The sequence below is a fragment of the Sinohyriopsis cumingii genome, chromosome 18 (genome assembly GCF_028554795.1).
Source record: "Sinohyriopsis cumingii isolate HCF-2022 chromosome 18, ASM2855479v2, whole genome shotgun sequence".
Lineage (NCBI taxonomy): Eukaryota > Metazoa > Mollusca > Bivalvia > Unionida > Unionidae > Sinohyriopsis > Sinohyriopsis cumingii.
Window position 1 is genome coordinate 54,437,834 of NC_142978.1, and position 24,102 is coordinate 54,461,935.

The 24,102-nt window shown below is 34.5% G+C and overlaps 1 protein-coding gene across 1 annotated transcript in view; it reads right to left on the reverse strand.

Annotated features, from left to right (window-relative positions):
* Positions 1 to 4,789: 4,789 nt before the first annotated feature.
* LOC149776673 (pyridoxine-5'-phosphate oxidase-like) overlaps positions 4,790 to 24,102 on the reverse strand; it is a 58,535-nt gene continuing 39,222 nt past the window's right edge. Inside the window, exons 6-7 of the mRNA XM_089941206.1 lie at positions 18,016 to 18,089; positions 4,790 to 13,143 (exon numbers count right to left, since the gene is read on the reverse strand). Of these exons, the coding sequence (XP_089797332.1) occupies positions 12,978 to 13,143; positions 18,016 to 18,089 (240 nt within the window). The 3' untranslated portion in view covers positions 4,790 to 12,977. The remainder of the gene's footprint in view (positions 13,144 to 18,015; positions 18,090 to 24,102) is intronic.

A 24,102-nucleotide genomic window follows, 5' to 3' on the forward strand; every position in this document is an offset into this window, starting at 1 on the left:
CAATGAATCATGCACAGAATATCATATTACTAATGCAATGAATCATACACAGAATATCATATTACTAATGCAATGAATCATACACAGAATATCATATTACTAATGCAATGAATCATGCACAGAATATCATAGCACTAATGCAATGAAATCATGCACAGAATCATGTCACTAATGCAATGAATCATGCACATAATATCATATTACTCATGCAATGAATCATGCACAGAATATCATATTACTAATGCAATGAATCATGCACAGAATATCATATTGCCAATGCAATGAATCATACACAGAATATCATATTACTAATGCAATGAATCATGCACAGAATATCATATTGCCAATGCAATGAATCATACACAGAATATCATATTGCCAATGCAATGAATCATACACAGAATATCATATTACTAATGCAATGAATCATACACAGAATATCATATTACTAATGCAATGAATCATGCACAGAATATCATATTACTAATGCAATGAATCATGCACAGAATCACATTACTATTGCAATAAATCATGCACAGAATCATATTACTAATGCAATGAATCATGCACAGAATCACATTACTATTGCAATGAATCATGCACAGAATATCATATTACTAATGCAATGAATCATACACAGAATATCATATTACTAATGCAATGAATCATACACAGAATATCATATTACTAATGCAATGAATCATACACAGAATATCATATTACTAATGCAATGAATCATGCACAGAATATCATAGCACTAATGCAATGAAATCATGCACAGAATCACATTACTAATGCAATGAATCATGCACAGAATCACATTACTGTTGCATTGAATCATGCACAGAATATCATAGTACTAATGCAATGAATCATGCACAGAATATCATAGTATTAATGCAATGAATCATGCACAGAATCACATTGCTGTTGCATTGAATCATGCACAGAATATCATAGTACTAATGCAATGAATCATGCACAGAATATCATAGTACTAATGCAATGAATCATGCACAGAATATCATAGTACTAATGCAATGAATCATACACAGAATATCATAGTACTAATGCAATGAATCATGCACAGAATATCATAGTACTAATGCAATGAAATCATGCACAGTATCACATTACTAATGCAATGAATCATGCACAGAATCATGTTACAAAAATGCAATGAATCATGCACAGAATCACGTTACTATTGCAATGAATCATGCACATAATCATATTACTAATGCAATGAATCATGCACAGAATCACATTACTATAAGCAGACACATTTAGATAACATTTACTGATTGCCAATTTAATGGTACAATGTAAATGGATGTATGGCTTTATTACAAACCTTGTATAATGTGTATTCATTATATTTCATCTGGTACCAATATTTTACATTTTGTTTCTATAAATGATGAACTGATCTTTATGTCACTTTAAAGCTAACAGAGTCTGAGAAAATGTTCTAAATGCCAACATTTAATCTTGAGAAACTGACCTCAATACAACTGTATGCACTAATCAATGAACCAGTAGGACCTGAAAAACCCTGAAAGCTGAATAAAAGACTAAATGTTAAACACAGTGACACAATTTTCACTGAATGCGTAGTTCTCCAAATGATACATCTAAATATGAACTCCTCTGGCTCAACAAATGAGTTCTACTCACATATAAATGCACATTGCTCATCACAGAAATATAGGTTACATTGACCTAGATTTCACTGTTGACTGTAGTTCTTATGATGCAATGACATACAAGGTTATGTGACTACAAGAAAAAGTTCCCAAGAAAATTATCTAAGTACAAAGATTTACCAATGCCACTGACTACACAATGCAGGTTACTGTGATCTAATATTTATGGAAAGGTTTAATCTGAATGATATATCTAATAACTTGTATGACTCTCTGCACAAAAAAGTCTAAAAATGATATAAAAACAAACCCTAACATTAAGAAACAGAACTCTATACAAAGGTAGGTACAAATCACTGAACCATAAAATACAGTTCAATGACCTAGTTTTCATTGATGGTTTGCAGGACTCCTCATGATGCATTTACACACCAAGCTACAACTATGTATACAATGGTGCTCCCCCCAATTTTTTTTATTATCTAAAAGGTGCAAAGGTTCCACAAAATCAGTGGTCAGTGGAGTATATCTCATTATGAAAACATTTCATTTAATGGTTTAGTGCTTAAAGTAATACAACTGTTCAAGTTTTGTGACTCTCTGTAATAGTGCATGATAAAGTGGTAATTCCTATACAGTTTTCATTGACGGACAGTTTTTCCTATGACACAATCACATACCAAGTTATATGGTTTCATAAGCTACAGCACATGAGAAAACGAATTAAATACAAAGGTTAAGCAAAATCATTGGACCATGAAAAACAGTTTGCAGGGAATTAATTTTCAATTAAATGTGTTGTTCTTAAAATGACCCATCTAAATGACAATGAAAATAATGGGAAAATGACTAAAATGCACACCATAACCTTGAGAAATTGAACTTAACCCAAAGGTAAACATCAATCACCAAATCATGGTAATATAGGTCACAGTGATCTAGTTTTCACTTACTAGTTTTCCTTATGGCACAATTACATATCAAATTTTGTGACTCCATAAGCAATATTACCATAGTTGTTAGGGTACAAGTCAATACTTTTTGACCAGGAACTTTGGGCTTCATCTCATACACTGAACAGACTTGCATATTGATTATGTCACTGAAATTGCTTTAAGTGCCTGTAGTACCATGATTATGAGATACAAATGGCAAAATCGACAACAAGTCACATATATGTACCAATTCGTTTTCACTTACCATGCCAATAAACTGTAATACTGGCAAACATGGCTGCATTTATATCATAATTTTCATTGCTATTTTGTACGCATTTGTATTTGCTTGTATCTTCCGATTTCTTTGACAAGTAGTGTACTATACTTATGCAAACCATATCATTTGTCCCTAAAAAGAAACCAATAATTGATTGCTTTAATACTATTTTTCTATACTACATTCTTCCTGATCACATTTTAGCCATTGGTCCATTGATATTTGAGTTACCAGTATCTAATTTGAGGCATTCACATGAGTACACCTTCTCTCCTTGATATAACTGATCCAACAAAGATGAAGTAGCACTCAGAATAAGTCATACTTTTGGTTCAGATCAAGAAATGAACTTTCCATAATACAATGCAATACTATGGCACAGAAACTAGCTGTGGACTTACGGGACAAGTTGGACAATTTCCATGAATATGTGCATGCCACAATTCTGGAGAAGTTGGACATTTGACATGAATATGTGCATGACAAAAGTCTGAAGAAGTTGGACATTTGACATGAGTATGCGCATGACAAAAGTCTGGAGAGGCTGGACATTTGACATGAGTATATGCATGACAAAAGTCTGAAGAAGTTGGACATTTGACATGAGTATGTGCATGACAAAAGTCTGGAGAGGCTGGACATTTGACACGAGTATATGCATGACAAAAGTCTGGAGAAGTTGGACATCTGACATGAGTATGCATGACAAAATTCTGGAGAAGTTGAACATCTGACATGAGTATATGCATGACTAGATTCAGTTGGAAAATTTGTGAATAAATTCTTGATGAGATTCAGGAGAAGTTCGACTATTTCTATGAATACAGGAATGACAGAATTCTGGAGAAGTTAAATATTTCCATCAATACAGACAAAACAGGATTCAGGAAAAGCTGGACAATTTCTGAGAATATTTTGTGCATGACAAGATTCAATACATGTTGGACAATTTCCTTGAATACATGCATTACAAGATTCTGGAGGAGCTGGAAAATTGTTTTTGAATATGGCCATGACGAGATTTTTGTCTTCCCTGTATCTCTGCATCAAATATTATACAGCCAGTAATGTTAACAGAAAAGAAGTCTTACCACATGACTCTTCAAATATTAGACATCAAATAGTAACGTATCACAGTTCCTGTTGAAGACAGCATTGAGGTAGACATTACATGACTTTAAAACCTTGAACATAAAATCAAAAAACTGTTACTAATAACACCAATAATGACACTTGAAAGGCAGTACCTAGTTCTTGTCATTCTTAGTTAAGACAGAAAAGCAGGATTTGGGTGTCAACATTCTTAGGCAAGACAGAAAAACAGTACTTAGTTCCTGACATTCTTAGCAAAGAAAACAAAAACAGTACCTAGTTCATGACATTCTTTGGCAAGACAGAAAAACAGTACCTAGTTCCTGACATTCTTAGGAAAGAAAACAAAAACAGTACCTAGTTCCTGACATTCTTAGGAAAGAAAACAAAAACAGTACCTAGTTCCTGACATTCTTAGGAAAGGCAGAAAAACACTACCTAGTTCCTGACATTCTTAGGAAAGGCAGAAAAACAGTACCTAGTTCCTGACATTCTTAGGAAAAACAGAAAAACAGTACCTAGTTCCTGACATTCTTACGAAAAACAGAAAAACAGTACAGTGTGACCATGCTATAGCACGGTAGTTGCGAGCCTTAGAACCTGACCGTGTTATCGACTAAACCATGTTATAAGCAACCAGGTCAGTTAGCTTAAGAAAATGATGCATGTACCCCAAAAAAATTATGTGTATGTGTGTGTGTGTGTGTGTGTGTGTGTGTGTGTGTGTGTAGGTCATAAACGCAGCTATTAAAATACATGCTTCATCGGCACAGTTACCATCTTAAATTGATGCATATTAAATGAGAAATACACCTATAGTGAAAACAGAGAAGACATATATAATAGTTTACTTTATTTAGAGAACCACGAATTGGTACATATATGTGAATACTGTTTATATATACATGTCTAATGCATAACATGAATAGTATCAACACCGTGTACTCATCCACGAACCTCATGATATACACTGAATCCACATACAAGTGATTCCATAAAAAAATATGCACACATACAGCTTTAAAATATTCAATAATTATGTTGCAGGTCATACTGGTCTGAATTCAGTGGAAAAACATAGTACAATCAAGTAATGAATGACGAAGCACATTTACTTTTCAGTATGTTCCAAGTCAGAAAAAGTTTGCGTTTTAAGCTGCCGTTGGTAGCATTTGTAAGCATAAACTTTTTCCCTACAAAAAGGAAACTTTCACGGCACAGTTAACGTGTTCCAGTCATGTTAGAAAATGCAAAATCCATCAGATTTGATCACTTTTATTTAAGTTTGGTACTGACTTCCTTTGATGAAAAGTTCTTTGTTTTTATTGACAGATTGTAGTTGGCTTTCTGTGATGAAGGGTGCATGCGTTATTGAAGTCACCACTAAAGGACAGCTTTGGAGAACCAACCAAATGCCCAATTCTTATTATGGCAGCAACATCAAATAATTGTATTGCATGACTGAGACTGATTTTTTTTCCATTTGCTGAGTACATGTTGATAACAATCAGTGCTTTAAAGGCAATCTGTTTCCTTTGAAATTTCAGCAAACTTTTTATCTGGGTACATTTTTAAAAAGGAATTGGCCATCATTTTGGACTATCGCAGTTACTGTCCATCAATGCCTATTGAATAAACCAACAAGTAACATGTAGTTTTTGTTTTTTATTTTTTAATATTTTTTTACATTTGTGGTCGCAGCATGATGCTGCCTTCCATGCATGTGTTTGAAAATTAACAAAGGGTCAAAGGACGATAGAGACGCAGGTGTTCTGGTTTGATGAAAGATTATTACATAAAATGTGAGTGTTCTGAAGGATTTAATTCTGAGTGAAAAGAAGAGGAATTTTACTTAACACCCATATACAAATGTCAGTCTTTGTAAATATATTAATTACTAGCGAGCTGCTGAAAATCCGACAAAAGATAGATTACAAGATAATACCTCATCTGGTTGATCTCCATTACCAGAAATGTCAACAACAAAAAAAGTGGATACTTCACAACATATAGTACTTATGCTAGATGTCAAGATAAGCAGAATTTAATATAACAATGCACTGTTTAGATGGTTTGTCAATATGGACAAAGAATTTGTTTACGTAACAATAAATAAATTTCAGCACATTTTATATTTAGTTTGCGGCTTCCTTTCATGGGGCCTCTGAATTTCTGCACTCCAAACCAGTGGTTGTATGTAAAAGTTTAAACAGCCAACAACGTCGCCAATAAATAAAAAATTACCACATGGTATGTTTTGCAGCCAATAAGGAAAAACAATCCAAGTCTGTGACATTGGAGAAGACCTATGCAATGCCAGAATAAACTTTTTATGCATTTTTTGGTACTTTTAAGAAGAAAAAACTACTTTTTCATGTACGCGATAAATGCATATAAAATTTCAGAATCTACTCCATGATCATCTTGTATTATTCATACATGATCTCTTCCCCAAAGATTTTTTTTGTGTACAAGAAAAATACATGTATATGAAATTTCAGGAGCCACACCATGACCGTGTTATATCTAAATTCGTGTTATAGCGGAGCGCACTAAAGCGGGGTCACACTGTACCTAGTTTCTAACATTCTTAGAAAAAAAGAAAAACAGTACCTAGTTCCTGACATTCTTAGGAAACATAAAAAACAGTACCCAGTTCCTGACCTTCTTAGGAAAGATAGAAAAACAATACCTGGTCATTGACCTTCTTAGGAAAGATAGAAAAACAGTACCTAGTTCTTGACATTCTTTGGCAAGACAGAAAAACAGTACCTAGTTCTTGACATTCTTTGGCAAGACAGAAAAACAGAACCTAGTTCTTGACATTCTTAGGAATGATAGAAAAACAGTACCTAATTCTTGACATTCTTTGGCAAGACAAAAAAACAGTACCTAGTTCTTGACATTCTTTGGCAAGACAGAAAAACAGAACCTAGTTCTTGACATTCTTAGGTAAGACTGAAAAACAGTACCTAGTTCTTGACATTCTTTGGCAAGACAGAAAAGCAGATCCTAGGTCTTGGCATTCTTAGTCAAGATCAAACTGTGTATAATTTACATATCACAAAACTAATTATCTGAACTGGACATAAAGCTAAAGATTAGTGACAGGCTTGATTAAATCAGGTTTCACTCAACAGGAGTAATGTAAACTACCATACCATATATCAACTATCTGTACAGTTCACATAAGGTGAACACTTTCTTGCATGGTTTACCAATAGTAAATTACATGATTTCTGCAAGATAAAACTGTGTACCAATAGTAAATAGCATGATTGCTACAAGATAAAACTGTGTACCAATAGTAAATAGCATGATTGCTATACCAATAGCAAAGATCATGATTGCTACAAGAAAATTGTGTACCAATAGTAAATAACATGATTGCTATACCAATAGTAAATAGCATGCTTGCTACAAGATACAACCATGTACCAATAGTAAATAGCATGATTGCTACAATATAAAACTTAGTACCAATAGTAAATAGCATGATCACTATAAGATGAAACCATGTGTCAATAGTAAAAAGCATGAATGCTACAAGATAAAACTGTGTACCAATAGTAAATAGCATGATTGCTATACCAATAGCAAAGATCACGATTGCTTCAAGAAAATTGTGTACCAATAGGAAATAACATGATTGCTAATCCCAATAATAAATAGAATGATTGCTATACCAATAGTAAATAGCATGATTGCTACACGATAAAACTGTACCAATGGTAAATAGCGTGATTGCTACAAGATACAACCATGTACCAGTAGTAAATAGCATGATTGCTACAATATAAAACTTAGTACCAATAGTAAATAGCATGATCACTACAAGATAAAACCATGTGTCAATAGTGAATAGCATGATTGCTACAAGATAAACTGTGTACCTTTAGTAACTAGCATGATTGTTACAAGATAAAACTGTACCAATAGTAAATAGCATGATTGCTACAAGATAAAACTGTGTACCTTTAGTAACTAGCATGATTGCTACAAGATAAAACTGTACCAATAGTAAATAGCATGATTGCTACAAGATAAAACTGTGTACCAATAGTAAATAGCATGATTGCTACAAGATAAAACCATGTATCAATAGTAAATAGCATGATTTCTACAAGATAAAACTGCGTATCAATAGTAAATAGCATGACTGCTACAAGATAAAACTGTACAAATGGTAAATAGCATAACTGCTACAAAATACAATCATGTATCAATAGTAAATAGCATGATTGCTACAAGATAAAACTGTGTACCAATAGTAAAAAACACGATTTCTACAAAACTGTGTACCAATAGTAAATATCATTTCTACAAGATAAAACTATGTACTAATAGTAAATAGCACGATTTCTACAGTATAAAACTGTGTAACAGTAGTAAACAGCATGATTTATGCAAGATAAAACTGTGTACCAATATAAATAGCATGATTTCTACATGACAAAATTGTGTACCAATAGTAAATACGATAAATTTAAAGACTCTGCAAAAAAGAATCCCATATCAACCAAGTAAATTCAAACTGACCTTGAATAACTTTACTTGGAACAATGTTTTTGAATCATTAACTTCACAAGATTATGTCTTGCTATAATTCTACATATTTGGTAAAATATCAGTGCAACAAAAAGATACTAATTATAGCTTTGAATTCTGGACCATTGATTTGGAATTCAGTTTTTATGCTCAGTTTCCTGATAATATGGCTTGCCCCTCACCCCACCCTGCATCATAAAACCTACTAGACTTCAAATAAATCTTATAAGGAAATATCCAAACCAATCAAAAAGCTTTAAATTTCTTACAGAGTTGAGTACTATTTTCCATTCCGGAGTATCATTTATTAATAGAAATACTGTATAATTATGTATGATGGAAGCCATATTATGGATTATCTTCCAAAGGGCTCACAGCAGATGTCAGCTCTGGTTTGGCTAAACAAAAGTTTAACACTGTACGGCACAATATTAAGTAGTAGTATCACCAATTTTCATAGGGGACCAATTTTCGTGGTTTTCGTTGTTGCCCCGAACCACGAATTTAAATCCCCAACGAAAAATGAGTCATGTAGGATGATGACCCCTTCCCCCATTTTCTTACAGTGTTTCATTCCTAGAGATTGACACAGATACTATTATTTGATAAATGAAGGCCAATACTGTAATATGGTAATTAAATATTAGCTTTTACATGTTTGTTTTATTTTTTATTTTAACCTTTTGAAACAAGAATTATAAATAATTTTATATTGTTTCAATGCACACATTCGAAAAGGTATCTGATAGCTGTTATTTTAGACTCATTTCCTTAATTTGATATGTGATGTAAGTAAGGATAGAGATAAAATGGAAGAAAAAGCATAAGGTACCGGTATTCAAACAATAGTAATACAGTAGTCCCCCTCTTATAAGGCAGCAGGAAAGTGGCCTTATAATGAGGGTGGCCTTTCTAGAGGGGGATGACAAATGCAAATAGTAAATACATATGAAGAAAGTCACAAGTACATTTAATTCTAAAACATTTCATATTTTCATTAAAAAATCACATGCATGTTGTGAAATAAATGTAAAACAAACTGTGTCATCATTTTCAAAAGAATGTTATGAATAACCATTGATACAGTTTTAAAACTGTCTTTATAATTATGTTACAAATCACATCATCTGTCACTTTCTTGGTAACAGTCTAAAAACCAAACTAGTCTCGTCACAATTAAAAATATCTTTGCTGTCATATCCCATGCATATATCATTTAGTCTTTTGTTCCAATCTTTGACAACTTCATTATTAACATCAGCTGATTCTCCACTAAGGACAGAACACTTAATATTGTGTCACACTTGAAATCTGTGCAACCATCCATTACTTGCGGTTAAGTCATCATATCCCAATCCAACTGACAAAACTGTTGCTTTTTCTTGTCATTCAAATCAGGACACAAACATTTCCTGGCTCAAACTATCTTCCATTCTCCGGCCATTTCACCTTCCCACTTCTGCAGAATTGCTTCCTTATCTGTCAAGATATTGTTATCCAAGTCTTTCCGACATTAGTTTTCTGCAAGGATCATCAAACCCTCCCCCCCTTGATCAGTTGAATTAATTTCACTCTCTCTTCTAAACTGAGAATTTTTATTTTCCTCGATGACATGTTGATCTTTCTGCAGTATATTATTCATCTGGCCAACTACAATACTGATAAAACAATTTTTTTATGCAACTAAACCAACTGATGTGTGTTTATTAAAGGAAGTGATCTTGTCACGTGATTTGTTAGTCGCAGTCTGGTACCCTATTGTTTATATACATTTTTTTACACTAAGTGAGAGAAGAAAAAACAGCTTCAATATGTACCATTAACAACACGCAGATTTTACCTCACGGCTGTTAGGATTTGTAATTTTGACAATAGTAATAGCCACTAATTATCAAAGTGGACAAACTCAACATCTTACTAAAGGAAGCCATAAAGGCTATCAAACCGTTTTCCCGCTGACTTGTATTGTACATTGATACTGCCACTTCTCAGCTGTTACTACTGCTCAATAATTGTAATCTTAACAATTATCAGAGTGACTAAACCAGACATCTTATGATAACACAGCAGTAAAGCTAATTGGATAACATGTACTTACCCTTTTTTATCGATTAAAATTTGAGTCTTTCTCAGCTTTATGGAATAAATGTGGCTTCTCGTGAGGTGTAAATGATATAATATTAACCTTAGTGGTACATGTACATAGTCAACACTTCTTTCAATAACGAGAACCTGACATCGGGAAACATAAATCAGATTACTTAACACATGTCATGAATCAAATACTGGTTCTGGATACATATTAAAATAAAATGCTGCCACTTGTGAGGGGTACATTTTATATTATTGCACTAATATGCTGGCCACTGTCATGTTAGCCAGGTGGCCTTTTGCGAGGGGTACTTTTGAACACAAACTCGTTGGTGCCAATGGATTCTGGCAGCAAGGAGCAGATGGCCGCTGGTCAGGGGGCCATTCAAGAGGGGGGCTACTGTACTGAAAACAAAAGAATAAATAATACAAAATAACATGAAAATGACATTCAATACTTATTCAAATCAATCCTTCATCTGAGTACAACTGTAACTTGTTGAAACACTTAAATCCTTCTGAAAGCACATTTAATATTATCCATGCATTTTTAATCCAAAAGAACAACAATCCTGTAAAATACTATTTACTATTTCTTGAAACACTATTATTAATGAAACACTGTGTATATACACTAATCACAGCAGAATATTAAAGTTCACACTTCAAAGATTTTTGGACAAAGCCACTGTATCAACATCATATCAAGTCTCATGGTACTCACAAATGCTTCTCAGGTAAATAATCCCCAAATTGTTGAATTAAACAGATTTCTCAAAACCACCAATACTTTGGTCTAATATTTCACTCACTGTTGTGTAAGCTGCAATTATCCATTCAGCAGGGGGGTCTAAGTTCAATTCTACCACTCCTAAGCCACTGTGTTAACACCATGATCATCAGAAAGTACTAATGGTGCAACTTGATGGACCGTGGTTTGAATAAAAGATCATTCATATGTACTTTAATAACCAATCTGCTTCATCTGATATTGAGCATTCAAACTAAAACATGGCAAAAGTGATTAATCTAGACAGATGTTTTATTTGTGCTCATAGAGATGGAAATGTTTTAGTGTTGTTGGCTGTGTTGTCTTCAACTGATGTTATTCACTTGGTTGAAAACACAGTGTAAGTATTTAACTTTTTGCCAGGTCTTTGATTTGTGCTCATACAGGTGGTAGTGTTGTCTTAAACATTAAAGTGACCGCTGTTTGCATCAGCATAGCTTTATTCTTTTGTATTCTTTATTTTGAGTATTTGTAGAGGTTAAACCATGAAATTAAATACCTACTAATATGCAAATTTCGACAGGCAAAACCATGAATATAAGTACCCATAAAAGTGCCTTTTTTATAACAAAACCACAAAAACTGAACCCAACAAAAATAAATGATATTACAGTATTTGAAATCTGTCATCAGTTCAATTTTCAATTTGGTGCATGTCTGAAATCTGTCATCAGTTCAATTTTCAATTTCAAAGGAATAAACCGATTTATCATCTTTTTCCTATTCTTATAAATATTCAATAGATGATGAATGGTGAATATAAAAAAAAATAAGGCTGGAAAATTTGAACTTGTCCTATCTCAAACTAAGCCAGACTAACAGTAAATACAAGTTTTTAAAAGCTGGATTCTCTCAAACTAAGCCAGAGTAGCTAATAATAAAACTGTAAAATCCTGGTCAGATTGCAAAATTTAGCAAATCTCTCATGTAACTGATGACCATCAACACATGTGGCTATCGTAATACTGCATCCAAGTCAGAGGGGCGTTTGATCAAGAACTGGGGTAGTGGTGGTTGCCATTTTGTAACACAGCACTGAACTCTGAGAGGTATTTGATTTATAGCTGTGGTAGTGAACTGAGCCATATTGTAATATTTTAGACAAGTCAAAAGTTTCTTTGATTTAGATGCCGAAATCTACTTATTCATAACTTCTCTTCAATTTTAGATATGTGCAAGTCAAATGAGCCACTGAACGTAAACTCTAAAGCAGACTGTAAAAAAGTTAAATATATGTGTACATGTTTTGCTAAATTTAAACAATGTGTTTTTACATTTCTCAAATATATAATTTTTGAACACATTTCAACTACAGATGTACACACTTTGAACACATTTCAACTACAGATGTATAATCCTTAAATGCACATTACAACTAGAGATGTATACTCTATTAACACATGTACAATCTTGTAACACAATTCAACTACAGGTGTACAATCTTGTGACTTATTTGAACTACAGATGTACAATCTTTTAACACATTTCAACTACAGATGTATACTCTATTAACACATTTCAACTACAGATGTACAATCTTGTAACACATTTCAACTACAGATGTACAATCTTGTAACACAATTCAACTACAGATGTTAAGGACAAAGCCTTTCAATAATCCAACCATCTTCTCCTCTGTGCATCAATGCTTCATCAAGCATTTCTCCATCTGTTAATTTTCGGAAGCGCAGTCGATCATGAAGCCTGTTGGTCTGTCCTTGCCAGAATTCATAAGCAAATGGCTTTACTAAATAGCCTCCCCTGAAAATATAAAGAAAACAAAGGATGCAGGAAGTGAGAGAGACATGACTGTGTTGTGCTGAAATGCAGCAACATGCATAAAATGCATGCAACATGATGTATTGCTCGTAAGTTTGCTATGATGTTTTAATTCAGGTACAAATAGTGTGGCAGAGTGTTATGATGTGGTAATTTGGGTAAAAAGTAGTGTGGTAGAGTGTTATGATGTGGTGTATGTGTGTGATATACATTTTTAATGCAGCTTTAACAATTTTTCAGTCATATCCCTATGATGTCTGCAGTGTCGCAGCTTACAGTGATGTCTAGCACTAGGGCATCATGCCACAGACATGTAGCATGATATCCCACCCTGTCACATTATCCTGACATCAGGCCGACCAGTCCTAACACTAACCTCTTAATGCTGAGCAGCTAGTGAGGCAGCTGTTAGGATCATGATGTGGTAAGTCAGGTACGAAGTAGTGTGGTAGTGTGTTTTAATGTGGTAATTCAGGTACAAAGTAGTGGGATAGAGTGTTATGATGTGGTAATTCAGGTACAAAGTAATGTGGTAGAGTGTTATGATGTGGTAGTGTTATGATGTGGTAATTCAGGTACAAAGTAATGGGGTAGAGTGTTATGATGTGGTAATTCAGGTACAAAGTAATGTGATAGAGTGTTATGATGTGGTAGAGTGTTATGTGGTAATTCAGGTACAAAGTAGTGGGGTAGAGTGTTATGATGTTGTAATTCAGGTACAAAGTAGTGGGGTAGAGTGTTATGATGTGGTAGAGTGTTATGATGTGGTAATTCAGGTACAAAGTAGTGGGGTAGAGTGCTATGATGTGGTAATTTGGGTACAAAGTAGTGTGGTTGAGTGCAATGATGTGGTAATCCTGGTACAAAATAGTCGGGTAGAATGTTATGATGTGGTAGAGTGCTATGATGTGGTAATTTGGGTACAATGTAGTGTGGTTGAGGGCAAAGATGTAGTAATTCAAGTACAAAGTAATGGGGTAGAGTGTTATGATGTGGTAATTTGGGTACAAAGTAGTGTGGTTGAGGGTAATTATGTGGTAATTCAGGTACAAAATAGTGGAGTAAAAAGTAGTGTGGTAGAGTGTTATGATGTGGTAATCCTGGTACAAAGTAGTGTGGTAGAGTGTTATGATGTGGTAATCCTGGTACAAAGTAATGGGGTAAAGTGTTATGATGTGGTAATCCTGGTACAAAGTAGTGTGGTAGAGGGTTATGATGTGGTAATTCAGGTACAAAATAGTGGGGTACAAAGTAGTGTGGTAGAGTGTTATGATGTGGTAATCCTGGTACAAAGTAATGGGGTAGAGTGTTATGAGGTGGTAATCCTGGTACAAAGTAGTGTGGTAGAGTGTTATGATGTGGTAATCCTGGTACAAAGTAGTGGGGTAGAGTGTTATGATGTGGTAATTCAGGTACAAAGTAGTGGGGTACAAAGTAGTGTGGTAGAGTGTTATGATGTGGTAATCCTGGTACAAAGTGGGGGGTAGAGTGTTATGATGTGGTAATCCTGGTACAAAATAGTGTGGTAGAGTGTTATGATGTGGTAATTCAGGTACAAAGTAGTGGGGTACAAAGTAGTGTGGTAGAGTGTTATGATGTGATAAAGTGTTATGTTGTGGTAATCCTGGTACAAAGTAGTGGGGTAGAGTGTTATGATGTGATAAAGTGTTATGATGTGGTAATCCTGGTACAAAGTAGTGGGGTAGAGTGTTATGTGGTAATTCAGGTACAAAGTAGTGGGGTACAATGTAGTATGGTAGTATGCAATGACATGGTAGTTCAGGTACAAAGTAGTGTGGTAGAATGTTATGATGGGGTAATTCAGGTACGAAGTAGTGGGGTAGAATGTTATCATGTGCTAATTTCGGTACAAACTAGCGTGGTTGAGGGCAATGATGTGATAATCAAGGTACAAAATAGTGAGGTAGAGTGTTATAACATTTCAGGTACAAATTAGTGTGGTAGAGTGTTATGATGTGGTAATTCAGGTACAAAGCAGTGTGGTAGAGTGTTATGATGTGGCAATTTAGGTACAAAGTAGTGTGGTAGAGTGCAATGATGTGGTAATTCAGGTACATACTAGTGTGGTACAAAGTAGTGTGGTGGAGTGTTATGACGTGGTAATTCAGGTACAAAGAAGTGTCACATTGGTAGAATGTTATGATGTGATAATTCAGGAACAAAGTAGTGTCTTAAAGTGTTAATTCAGGTACAAAGTTGTGTGGTACAAAGTAGTGTCACACAGTGGTAGAGTGAAATTATGTGTTAATTCAGGTACAAAGTTGTGTTGTACAAAGTAGTGTCACACAGTGGTAGAGTGAAATGATGTGTTAATTCAGGTACAAAGTTGTGTTGTACATAGTAGTGTCACACAGTGGTAGAGTGAAATGATGTGTTAATTCAGGCACAAAGTAGTGTGGTAGAATGCTCTGATGTAGTAATTCAGGTATAAGGTAGTGTGGTAGAGTCTAATAATTTGCTATAATGGTGTAATTCAGGTACAAAATAGTGTCATTGAGTATTATGATTTGGTAATGCAGATACAGGGTAGTGATGTAGAGTGCAATAATGTGGTAATTTAGTACAAGGTCGTGTGGTAGGGCGCTATTATTTTCATCAACAGTGCAAATAGTTATCATGGAATTTGAAATATACTTAGTTTCTACACTTGCTTCATGCCATGTTGCATTGCCAGTAGTTGGCTGTAAACAGTGCAAAATCAAAGACCATTTACATTTTTCCAGCACTCCATCATATAGCATCACTCAACAACACTACACTGTAAATGATTGGAATGGGGTCTTGGTCCATGATTGGAATGAGGCTTTTATCAATGACTGAAATGCAGCTTTGGTCCATGATTGGAATGGGGCTTTGGTCCATGATTGGAATGGGGCTTTTATCAATGACTGATATGGGGCTTTTGGTCCATGAATGGAATGGGGTCTTGGTCCATGATTGGAATGGGGACTGCATCGAGCACTTTGATCCAATGTTCATGATACTGATAACCTGGTTAAATTGCACCCATGGTAACCTTGGACTGGCAAGTAACTGATGGATGTTCCAGTCCTGGCAGGCAGAGGGGAGATTAACTACATTTAGTCATATAATAACTATTTTTGAAATTTTCTGAGAATAAATCCTGATGTGACACTGGAACCATAATTTCAATTCATCATCCATGGATTTAGATCATCTTTAAAATAATTAATCCACTAAAAACTGTAGGATATTAGAGACCCACATCCTTAAATTTAATCCAAGTTAGCTTTGATACCAGTCAGAGAATATCCTAAGTGTGATCTGTAGCTTAAATTCTCCTTCTCTGACCTATTTATGTCATGGATATTGAATTATATTATGCTACACAGATATAGCTACAGGTGTCTGAAATGCTGTATATGCAGCTGATGATCATTTTACAGAATGTTGGTTTTGTTGATTGATGGGCATTCAATTTATTGACAGGTTCAAAGAGACAAAAACTTACAAGAACATATTTAGATCTTTTTACATACCTTTCACATTCCAAGTTCATCTGTTTCATCTAACTCACTAAATGTGTTCATCTGTTTCATCTAACTCACTAAATGTGTTCACCTGTTTCATCTAACTCACTAAATGTGCTCACCTGTTTAATCCTACTCACTAAATGTATTTACCTGTTTCATCCCAATCACAAAATATGCTCACCTGTTTCATCCCACTCACTAAATGTGTTCACCTGTTTCATTCCACTCACTAAATGTGTTAACCTGTTTCTTCCCACTCACTAAATGGGTTCACCTGTTTGATCCCACTCACAAAATGTGTTTACCTGTTTCATCCCATCCAATAAATGTGTTCATGTTTCATCCTACTCACTAAATGTGTTAACATGTTTCATCCCACTCACTAAATGTGCTCACCTGTTTCATCCTACTCACTAAATGTGTTTGCCTGTTTCATCCTACTCACTCATTGTGTTCACCTGTTTCATCCTACTCTATAAATGTGCTCAGCTGTTTCATCCCACTCACTAAATGTGCTCACCTGTTTCATCCCACTCACTAAATGTGCTCACCTGTTTTATCCCGCTCAGTGAATATGGCCCAGGACTAAATCACTGCAGTAAGGATTGGCCCTTGGACCAATCTCAGTTGCAAACCTGATTTGATTGGACCATGCCCATTAAATGCATGCATGGTACCAAAAGTGTGTTATAAAGCAAGGACCACAAATGTATGCCTCCAGCAAATGGCCCTGGGATCTCTTTCAAAACTACAATGGATATCCTTTGATTCCTGGCTCAATCATTTTGAAAACACACACACACATATTAGATGAATAAGAGTCCCCTCCAATGGCCAAAGTATTTCATCTGATTTCACTTTATGTCCCTCCATATTTCTATCTCTCTTGGAGTCTTGAAGAAAGTTAGCTCAGTGCAAGTATAACAAAGACTTGGTATCAGCTAGAGAGAAGAATGTGTGTACAGACATCAACAAATCAATAGCTGGGGTAATTTTGTGGTATGACAACAAAGCAGATCACTGTGGCATACTTTGGTATGAGAAAGTAGTGCTTTTCAAAATGAACAGGTCCATTTCGTTTCATCAAGGAATGTGCAAACTTTAAGTAATGGAAAAATTAGAAACCATCGCAATAATGTCATATTATCAACCCTACCTTTAAGTCAATCCTGATTAGCACCCAGAGATGAATGAACCCACTAAAATTCATATATAGTTACAGAATCCACATAAAAAACAATAATCTGGAGGAAACCAGCAACAACTACATCTTAAAAGCTATATTGTTTTGTCATGCATGCTTTGCTGGAAAGAAAAAAATACTTGTAGTGAGTCTCACCAGTATTCTGGTTTTGGTACCGAGTCCTCCTGGGCATATTGTTCTTGAAGTTCCTGGTATTTAGACAGCAAAGCCTGTGAAAAAAATACCCAGAAGGTAATACAAGTTTATACAGCTAACAACTAAGTATCTCAGATCATGTAATTTAATACAGTTAAAAACTCACGAGTGTCTCTGACGAAGGGGACAAAGAAGCTAGTACTATTTAACAATAATTTTAGTTCTATTAATTATGCTTCAGTAAATTATTGTTGTTGTTGTTGTGGGGTTTAATGCCATTTTTCAGCACATGAAAGGCTATGCATGGCGGCCAGTATTAATGGTGGAGGAAGAACCCGGGAACCTTGGGAAGAACCACCGACCCACGAGAAGCTACTGGCAAGCTTTCTCACATACCCACACTGGCCGCAGTAAATTATTGATTATATATAGTATTGATATAAAGAAATTTAATATACCAATACTGCTGGTACCAGTATATCAAATTCTGATCTGCTCATGGTGCATTTATATTGCATAGTAAAACATTGTTTCAACACTAGGTTATGGCTTCTTTGCTCTCTAAATCAGGGATGAATTTCCACTTATTAGTTATTAGTGACAAAAGAAATTAACAACAAAAAAATATTAATCATCCCAAATTCCAAATGAATTAAACAAAGTAATCAATTTCATCAAAATCCTCTCTGCATTTCTTTTCATCTCTCTTTCTCTTGCTCTCTAATGCACAAGGGACAAAATATGGGGAAATCTTTTGAGGGTAAGAAAAAAAAACTTGATCCCATTTTCTTCTGCTTATTTTTGAACTTAATATTTATGCCAGTAGCTTCTCGTGGGTCGGTGGTTCTTCCCTGGGTTTTCCAGGGCTCTTCCTCCACCAGTTATACTGGCCGCCATGTATAGCCTATCTTGTGCTGAAAATGGCGTTTAACCCAAGAACAACAATAACAACAACTTAATAAATGCTCATCTGCAGTATGCATATTGCTTGATCAACCACATATAAAAAAATCACCAAAATCCAATAAGCAGTCTTTCCAGCAGATAGGCATTTCACTATGCAGTTAATTTTCATTTTGAATAAGGGTGACTGTCAACATGCTGCTCTGATGAACACTAATCTCTAAAGGATAACTTTTGAAAACTGGTACTGCCAACCTTAATTTACAATGTTCTATCTTTCAATAATTGGAGATCAAGTTAGGGAGATGGTCTCTTAGATAGGTCAATCCTTATGCCATACTTCCATGTTGCATCCTAAGCTACGAAAAATGGTCTATCATGTTTCACTGGTGTCTGACTCCTTAGTGAAAGTCTAATTATAGAAGTTATATACCGTATTGACAGCCTATAAGTCAATGTGGAGTATAAATCGAATCAGCAAATTTGGCAAACTTTCCATCCTTCATCCTTATATAAGTCAATGCTGAATATAAGATGAGGCCAGATCAACACCTCTGATTGTGTTTTTCACTTCGTTCCACACAGCATCGCGATTTTTATCCTACCGGTAACTCGGTAACCTTTCCAGTCAGGATCATTAACTGTAACTAAAAGTACCTAATTTTTCTTTCACAAGAAGTATTTTAAATGTATTATGTACTTTAGGCTACCTATAATGATGCTGACCCGAAAAGTTTTTGAGTTACAGATATGATAAAACTCACGATGATGTGTATAATTAGATGATAATAACTTCTCGTTTCATAAATATTAAAAATATCAATATATGCTATTTCAGATTACCAGCAATAGGGAAATCGCATCATTAATGCTAAAATACATTTTCTGGGGGTGGGGTGTGTGGGTGGAGGGGAAAAGAGATACAGAGAGAAGGATGCATATGTATTCCAATACATTTTTCTTTTTGCACCTCATGATCAAAATAAAATATGGTCCAATACATGAGAGTGAGAAAGTTCAGCTCTTCATGGATGTTTTTGTTCTGGTTTTTTAAAATAACATTATTGCCCTTGTGTTGCTGAAGCTTTTGTGGAAGAGAGAAACCATTAATAAATGAAACAGTAAATGTAAACTATAAAAATACATACCATACTCTTTCAGGGTTTAAATATTTACAATAGTTATATCCATATAGTCTCCATTAGGTTAAATCCCAAGAATGACCATTTTGCATGCTGTCTAATTTTCTTTGCAAGTATAACGATATCTCCATTCCCAACAATTAAGATTTTGTTTAAAGTGCATATACTCTTCCTGTACTTAGGCAGTAATTGTTTTAATCTTGGCTAATGCTAGATGTACTTTAAATTGGTGTCAGTTCCGTAGGCAATTTAAATAATGTCAATTGCTGTGAAATTTATAACAGTAACTACCTGTCATTTCCGTTAACTATATGTTACAGTATTCATAATACCCATGGGTAGTCTCATTTCCCTATTGGTAGCCTCACTAATCTGATCTGGTCTGCAGAATCTTGACCTCAAACAGGTGTTATCTTGGAATGACTGAATACAGCCATAGCATATTTAATTAGCATGTAAATATCACTACAAAGCAATGTACACAAGTAAAATCTGTCATCAGGTAACACAGACTTGCAATGGTGAAAACATGTCTGTCTGTCTGTCTCTCTCAATGTGGCATACATAATATCTGATCATTAGGTTCAAGAAGAAAATTGTGATGGACTATGTCATGGTTATTTATCTTCTAACATGTAAATTCTAACACACATATATGTAATTAAATTTAAACAATGTATATTACAAACAACGTACATTACAAGTGCATGCTGCTTTAGTGCAATTACATCTGCTCTATGTTAATTTTTAATACTGACAATCATGTGATTGTTTAAAATACTAAATGTGGGAACCTATATTTGTTCATACACTATCTCTTCCCCAAAACAAAATATTTTTACACATTATCTTTTGTACTCTTGGAGAATTATTTTCCCTACGAAAAATATGATAAAGCGATTTGGATGACATAATCCATATATAAGTCGACTGGGAGTAAAAGACGAAGCTAAGATTTTCTGGTCAAAAAGTATTGTCTTATAGACTGGCAAACACGGTACACAACGATGCATGTATATATATATATATATATATATACACACACACACACATACATATATACACACACATATATAGCTATATACACACATATGCATACATACGAACATTCATAAATACATACATATGCATACATACTTAAGCAGACATACATATACATATGCATACATACACATATATGCATACATGGAGCCCCGAGTGGCCGAGTGGTCTAAAGCGTTCTCTGTTACGGATCACTGCCATCTCACCGCTGTCTGCGTGGGTTCGAGTCTCGGATTCGGCTAATGTGGGTATGTCAGAAAGCTTGCCAGTAGCTTCTCATGGGTCGGTGGTTCTTTCCCGGGTTTTCCCGGGTTCTTCCTCCGCCATTAATACTTGCCGCCATGTATAGCCAATTGCGTGCTGAAAAATGGCGTTAAACCCAACAACAACATATGCATACATACATGCACAGACATATGTATGTATACATACATACATACACACACATATGTATATACATACATCTGCAAACATATGTACACACATATGCATACATACATACATATGCATACATACATACACAAATATGCATATATACATGCACACATGCATACATACACACATATGCATACATACATGCATGCATGCATGCATGCATACATACATACATACATACATACATACATACATACATACATACATACATACATACATATACATATGCTCATACACCTCTCCCTCAATAACTCGCACACATCGGGGTCCAAAAACATAGACCGCACTATAAGCGAGATGTGAGTTACCAAGGGACCTCCAAAAATTATTAAAAAATTGCTTTGACATTGAGAAAACCGTGGGGGGGAGCGGCGTTAGGGAACTGGGCTGTTTAATGACTGAATCCTCATTTTACAATCACGTCGATAATAATTTTTGATAATGCGCTTTTTCTAATGAAGTTGCTCATTATTCTGTTTAAATAACATTTTTTTCTCTCAAAATATCCAACATATGAAAGATCGTTCCAACTGGTTTGAACAACCATCAAGTGTACACAAAAAATCTGTGTATTACGTCACTGGTTTTTGTTTTCTTGACGAGTCTGGTTCCCGTAGTGGTGTTTAATAGTATCTTGCCAAATTGGTAGTCCACAATTTAGGAACTAGACTAACTGTTGATACACCACCAAACAAGATCCCTTTTTTTCAAAAACACGTGACATTTATTTCATGACACGTCTACGTCGAAACTCAATTTTTATTGTTCAGTTAGTACAATGTTAATGTCGTGATTTCAGTGGAAGTAATAATGAAATTTCTTATCATCCCTGAGGATATCTCTAAATGCCAGTTCAAGAATTTTCTGAACCTCACTTGCCCACAAAGGTCTGTATCTATGAAATCAAGCTCGATATTTTACGAAGTATTCATTTTGCTCGGCTGCATTGTTTTCTTTGATCACAGTTATGAAAGAGACAGTTAATATAAGGTAGTTTCTGTTACATACACAATAACGTTTATTACAGTGTTCGATCGATCAAATGAAGTGAGTTCACCCGACATACGACCGAGGCCGCTAGATTTTAAGTTAGTTCGATTTTTGTGCCTTTTAACTTTTCTTTTATTCTACATCCTTTTTTTGATTCAAAAGACATAATTAACATGATAATACAAAGGAAGCCAGCTTTTAATTCAGTGCAACAATACAACAAATACTTCCATAATTCAGTTATAAAACACCGGTGGCACTTAATTAGGTTCTCAGAGAAACCGCTCATGGACATAGCTGTTACAGTAGATTGACGCATTTTATGTTTAATTATAAGAGGACACATTGCATTTATGACGATTACACTTAAAAGGAACTAAAAGATCGAACTAGAACACAAATTTCAATTGATAAAAAATGTATTTAATTTGTATTTATTTATTAAAGAACTGCCTTCACTCGGCGTGACATTTTCAGTGACCGAAATTTCCTTACATATCGTTAATTGTAGTGTACTAGGAATGTCATTTGGAAAGAAAATGTAAAAAATTGTATGAGCTATTTTTAAATTTGATATTTCATAGTGCTGATTAAAATTTCCAGGTCCTATCTACCGTTTTCAATGATAAAACAAACAATACATCAAAATTTCTGTTACCAATTTTGATCGCGATTTTCTTTAAGTTCAACAAACAGGGATAAATTTTGGGGATATTTTCAGGTTTAAAAAATGGGATCCACATCTGACACTGCGTTATAAGCGGGTTCGCAAGTTATCAGGGTGCAAGTTATCGAGGGAGTGGTGTACACATACACACATATATACACACATATATATACACATGTGCATACATATACACATATGCATATATATATATATATATATATATATATATATATATATATATATATATATATATATATATATATATATATATATATATATCCATACTCACAAAAAGTGTCACAGACATGTATGTATATACACACTTATAAGTCAACCTTATGTGGAGTTATTAATAAAACTCTGATTTGTGCACATTAAGGGTCATTGTACAAGTGGAACATACAAACATTTTTATAAATCATTGAGTAATTTTTACACTCAAGATGTTTCGATGTACACAAAAATACTGCCAATTTAAAATATTTTTACATTACTATGCCACTTTTAGAAATGTGTATTATCTTTATCTGCTTCATGATGGTTTTCTTTAAAAAATATTTGTATCTATTGTTATTTGGATTTTAATAACTTGAAAATATTGTGTACAAATTAAGTGTTATCCACCGTAAAATGATGTATCCATCAATGTTGTTTACCATGGATGTCCACTAGCGAGCAGTGTGCTTCCATTTTCATGGAAGTCCTAACAACCTGTTGCATTAATATTTGTGTTTTGCTGAATAAAGTCTGTGTTTGATGTTCCACAAGTTAAATTTAATTCACAAGTGATATTTTCCCATGTTTCTGCCAGTGAACATGACTCGATAAGCCCTTGGCTTAAAAGGGCTTATAAGGCAGCACTCTGTTTTCATACTGGCAGTTCTTTTGATAAAGCTGCAAATTTAGTGC